General features: G+C 26.6%; 1 protein-coding gene across 3 annotated transcripts in view; it reads left to right on the forward strand.

The window, feature by feature from the left end:
- The window catches only part of LOC135928122 (ubiquitin carboxyl-terminal hydrolase 15-like), a 30,183-nt gene extending 24,183 nt beyond the window's left edge, over positions 1–6,000 (forward strand). Inside the window, exons 13-19 of one of the 3 annotated variants that reach the window (XM_065464482.1) lie at positions 2,507–2,568; positions 3,023–3,207; positions 3,402–3,589; positions 3,791–3,940; positions 4,661–4,767; positions 4,938–5,026; positions 5,216–6,000. In XM_065464482.1, coding sequence (XP_065320554.1) covers positions 2,507–2,568; positions 3,023–3,207; positions 3,402–3,589; positions 3,791–3,940; positions 4,661–4,767; positions 4,938–5,026; positions 5,216–5,740 — 1,306 coding nt within the window. In that variant the 3' untranslated portion in view covers positions 5,741–6,000. The remainder of the gene's footprint in view (positions 1–2,506; positions 2,569–3,022; positions 3,208–3,401; positions 3,590–3,790; positions 3,941–4,660; positions 4,768–4,937; positions 5,027–5,215) is intronic. The other 2 variants (XM_065464479.1, XM_065464480.1) reach the window with 2 other exon arrangements.

Raw genomic sequence — 6,000 nt, forward strand, 5'->3', positions numbered from 1 at the left:
TAAAATTCATGTTCTTGAGAGTTCACAGCAGGGTTGGCAAGTCGGTCAATTGACCAGTCAAATTCAGTCAATTGACCTGGTCAAATACGGTTAAATACTCTAAAAAATTTAAAGGAAAAATAAATTAAATATATTTAAAAAAGGGGAAAACGATGAAAATACATGTGATCACAATGTTTGCTTATTTTTTGGGTCCACAATATCAAGAGAACTCACTAAATTAGTGAAGTATGTGATATATTTTACAAGGTAGTGATGACCAAAATATTTTAAGGGATATAATTAATTTCAGAAGCAAAAACAGAATGTTTAATATAGCAAATTATGTGGAAAGTAGTAATTTCCAGAAACAATCAATTCCGACCTCAAGTTAATAGATTAAACTTTGCCCACCCTGTCCATTAAGAGACTAACAATTCCTAGTTCTACTTCTTTAGAAAGAAATAGATCGATTTGGGTTAATATTCTTATGAAAATAGAAATTAATTGAAGATCTAAGACATCAGGAAAATTGATTAAAAAATATTTAAAAAATGATAATATTGAATATGAATCAGAACAAGACTCTGCTACAGATAGCTACACGTTAGTTATTGAATGACAATAAATTTAAAAAATTAATATTATTCAAAATAAAGTTAATATTAACTTAAAAAAACATATATTCGAATTTGACCGGTCAAATATCGGTTAATTGACCGAAACGTATTTGACCGGTCAATTGCACAACCCTGGTTCAAAGCATATAATATTGATTAAAATGCTATTAACAATTCCCATAACTGCTTGTTCTGCAGAACGATGTTTTCATGACTAACACGTCTTAACACTTATTTAAGTTTGATGAAACAGCAACGTCTAATCACAATTTAAAATTAATAAAAAAGAAGTTAAAAAAACTTGATTTAAATGTCATAATCAATATTTTTATAAATAAAAATAAAATAAAGACATTTTACCTTAAAAAATATAAACATTTATTATATAAATATCATAAAAAAAATTATTAAATATTATTTAATCATTATATTATTAAAAACTTTAAGGGAAATAATAAGTAATATTTTCTATACAAGATTAAAATTTTTACAATTAATTAAAATTTGATTAACTTTTTTTTCAAGTTTTGATGAACATAAAAATATGATTTCAGATTAAAATCTGATAAGGATACAAAAAATTTGACGAGGATCTGAATGAAGATTCTTGTAAAGATGGTCTTAATATTCTAATAACAATGGCCCTATAACAAATCCGTAATCATCATAAAGTTTTATTTTATTATTTCATATTCTCCAAAAAAATCAATATAATATATTATAATAAATAATATGATATTCCATTTTTTATCGAATATAATTTATTTATCAACGTCTATATCTGGCAACAGATCTAATAAGTTTTTTTCAAGATAATTCTCAAATACAATACAACCCTCCTGCTGTAGTTGAGCTTGTAGTACAGAGCTGTGTTGAGCATTAAATATTTTTGTTTATCTGATGAAAATTTTGAAAATCAAATGCTGTTAAAAATAAATAAAAATGATTACAAGAAGTTCTTATAGTATATTATTTCTGTATAATTTTTTTTATTAGGAAATAAAATAATAAATTTATAAATATTTTGTAAGTAACGCGTTACTTTTTTAAATCGTAAGTAACTTGTTACGTTTTTCAAACTTAACGAATAACACTTTTCTTTTTTGAAGTAACGTTTACAGTAGAGATTTGCGTTCTGGTCGGATCTATTTAAAAAAAAAATCTGGTTCGAGCTGGGTCGGGTTTAATATTTTTAAAATAATTCGGGTCGTGTTGGGCCTTAGAAATTTTTTTAAATATATCTAAATTTATTAATTTTATGTTGAATTTTTTATGTAAAATAAAAATATTCGATTTTAGTTATAGAAACTAGACGCCATATAACATATATCATTTATTTTGAGTAATTATAAAAATTAATTTATACATTAAAAATATTCGGGCTGGCCCGGTAGGGCTTGAAAAATTAGGTACGATGCAGATCATTAGTTTACAGTACTAATATCAATTGAGATATTGTATAAATTTGCTATTTTTAATTAATTAATAATATAATTTTTGAGTGTGCAATATTACACGTGCAATTAAGGTAACCTCGTTGTTTATTTTATAAAAAAAATTTTACATTGGAATCAGCAGTTTTAATGTAAATATATTTAAAAATTGGATTAATTATATGAAAATATTGGCCAATCTCATATTTTGGTCAAAATACCAATATCGGTGTCTCGATATCCTTGACATTGGTGCATTACTAAAAAATAATTATTTTTTTTTACTTTATACCCAGATATCCGGTTTCAAGATCTTAATAGGTTGAGCCGATCTTTAATTTATCAAATAATTTAAAGTTTAATGATTAAAATAAATAATTATTTTTTTGATTTGGTAAGTAATTGTTAAAAAAGTATTTATAATTTTTTTTATAGCTTATGCAAATTTATTTTTTTTAACATATAAAATTATAGGAGATATGTTTCAAAACCTAGACGAGATTACGAATGGTGGAAGCAAGACCCCTTAAACAATAGTTTATTATTAATAATTACCAATGAAATTTTATGTTCTTAGTTATTTGTAAAAGTTACTATTTTTGGTTTGAATTAATTAATATAAAAGTCGCCATTTTGATAATGGAAATCGCGTGTCCCTTAATTTTACCAACATACCAAAAAAAAATTACTATCGATTAGTTAGAATCTGGAATGCTCTAAATTATCTGCCGTTGATTACTTGTTACAGGGTTCCTCAATTGATTACCAAAATAACAACTTAGATATTTTGTCTTAATTCTTTATTATATTCTCTTCTAATTTATGTGGATTATTTGTTGTTGAAAATCCCCCTCTCCCTTCAATTGGTTTGTTGATCTTGTTGGTTTAAAGGTTTTTCTTTTTAATAATAATGGATTAAAGAATTAATAGCTCATTATATTCTTAAAAATTGTGTATACAAATATTAATTTTTTTGTTGGAAAAATATAGTTCCCATTTCTGACCTCCATATGCCTCCCAACATGTTTACCATTAAGGTTGGTGACATATATGGCAACGTTGATTTTACTTTAGTCGAAAGTTCAGACTTGGCCAAAATGGATACTCAGGTTAATATCAAATTGGGGACTAAGGTAGAACCAAGTTCGTTTATAATACTCGATTGGCACCCTCTGGTAAGACAAATTTATAATTATATTCTATTATATCATTTTTTTAAATTAACTAATTTAATAAGGCACAATATTAATATTTACTAATTTCGCCCCTTCCTTTTATCAGATAATACAAAAATATAGACACTGTCCTTTTTTAGAAGCTTATTAGATTTATTTATAAAACAACTTATAATTTTTTGTATGAATGCTAGGCAAAAGCTAAATTTGTTGACATTGAAACTGCCATGGACGTCGTAATTCTAGACAACTTATTTAACACCCCCTATTCCATAAAAACCTGTTACCCCTATCCAGATCCTCATACTAAAAAATCCTGGGAACTGAGCGAGTGTTTAGACTCTTTCGTTTCTGTTGAACGACTTTCCGAGCAGGATAGCTGGTAATAATGTGAAAACCCATTTTAGTAATATTTGTAAAAATGAGTCTCATTTAGTTGTTAATTGGATTAATTATATGCAGAGGTTGGTTGGAAGCATTGTTAATTTTGTCTTGATGATAATCGATAATAAAGATAAACAAATCAACCGATTATTAATACTTATACCATATAATATTATTTACACACTTTAAATTAAAATAGGTACTGTCCTCATTGCAAAAAACACCAACAGGCTACAAAAAAATTTGATCTCTGGAAGCTACCTCCTATTTTACTTATCCACCTTAAGCGCTTTTATTACAACCGCTTTTTCAGGGAAAAAATCAATATAGCCATCGATTTTCCTATCAAGTAACACCCCCCCCCCCCACTCCCCCATTTATTTCATACTTATATACACTCTATTAGGCCTATTCACATACCAATCAAATAATAAATTCTTCATATTCGATTGATTAGTGAATCGATTAATTTACCATATGTATTCGATTTATATTATTCGAATAATTCGTTTTTTACAAATATTATAAAATAACTCGTATAAAATATATTGAGAGAATATTTTTTATTGTACCTGTAATTTTAATCAGAAAAAATATAATATATAATGAAGATGCGATTAATTAGAACTTAAAATTCATATTTTATAATGCCACAGCAATTTTTAAGACAAAGAGTTTTTCTTAATGTTTTTTCTTTATGACATGATTTTTTAACTGCAAATTAATTTCAACTGAAAAAAGTCTTTCGCTAACAGTTTATGTATACTTTATTATTCTTATTACCTATTAAATTGATAATTTATCAATAGAAATGACAAATGGTTAAATTTTTTTAATAAAACAAATTATTTGAATGATTATTTATTCTAAACGAAGCGAATAATCGATCCTTTTATAAGGCTTATTCTCTATCAACTCTTGTATTACAAGCTATTTTTTATAAGGGTGAATCAGTATCACTTTTCCTTTACGAATGGAATGGATAGTGTATGATCAGATTTTAATAAAAACACTTAAATTAAAATAATTTTTTAAAAATTATGGGCAACTAAAAACTTTTTGTATATAGCAATTTAGATTTGTCCTCATACGTTAAAGATCCGGAACATCGTAAGCATTCTATATACAACCTTATAGGCGTATCGAATCACTATGGCGAACTTGGCTATGGACATTGTAATATATTTTTTTAATTCATTACTTAATAGAATAAGCCTGATTATGATAAACAAATTAAGAATATTTTTTTAACTGCAAAATTTGTGTCAAAGGTTGACCTTTTTTAACAAAAAGCCATCCTTTATTATAATTTAGTTCATAAAATTCTAATTTTTTTGTTAATAAAGACACCGCCTACGCAAAAAATTATTTTGACAAGGAATGGTATAATTTTGACGACAGTAGTGTTTCAAAAGTCAAAGAGAGCGTTGTTATGGTAAGTTAAAATAAAAATGACATTTTTAATTGACGTTATGATGATTGCCAACTAAACACAAAAATCTTTTCTAATTTAGTCATTATTAAAATCAGTGGCGTTGGCATCTTTAGTGATCAGCACCACTCGATTTAGTTCAATGAATTTTAATAAAATATATTATTTATTATTATCATGTACAAAAAAAAGAGCAAGGCTGCCTACGTACTTTTTTACCAAAGAGAAGGAACCGAAAATATTTTTTTCTCCCCTTCCTCTATCTCATCATCTACATATTCTAGTTTCGTTTCCCCTTTCACGTACAACCTTCATAATAACTTGGAATGTAGCAATAATTCCGGCTCTGACTCGTATAATAATAATGGTAATGGTACTAATTATAACACTCGTTCATCTAATCAAAAGAACTTCCAAACTCTAACCAATATGGAGCTTAATGATCCTACCGACGATGACAACAAATTAGGTATTAAAAACGAAACCAGTTGTTTAGATGATGAAAATGAAGGTAGTATTGACGATACTGACATAGAAGAAGAAGCGGGTGATACCTCGAACAAACTTAATATTGTTGAGAAAAAATTATATGTCAAAAAATTCTATAATACACGACTTGGGGCTAAAAACATCGAACAAGAGCCGATTGGGAACGAAATTGAGATTCGAGCAGGAAATATAATTGATATTACCGGGAATTTTATGGATTCTACTTGATTCAATGGTGCCATTTTTGATTTTATCATTAAACATTTGAGCGCACAAGTTTTGTACAAGAATGCTTGATATTTTTGTCGTTAATTTTCTTATTATTTTTTTTACATGCTTCTAATTTGAGAATTTGGATTTCGTTTTTTCCTCCTTCATCAAATTGAATAATAAACTTTATTTTTCTTTCCATTTTATTAAGTCATAGCTAGATCAAATTATTATAGTAATAAAAAGTCTTTTTGTAAATATTGACAACTATTGTAGTA

This window comes from Gordionus sp. m RMFG-2023, chromosome 4 (assembly GCF_954871325.1).
Source record: "Gordionus sp. m RMFG-2023 chromosome 4, tfGorSpeb1-WG-v2, whole genome shotgun sequence".
In the NCBI taxonomy this organism is placed as follows: Eukaryota; Metazoa; Nematomorpha; class Gordioida; order Chordodea; family Parachordodidae; genus Gordionus; species Gordionus sp. m RMFG-2023.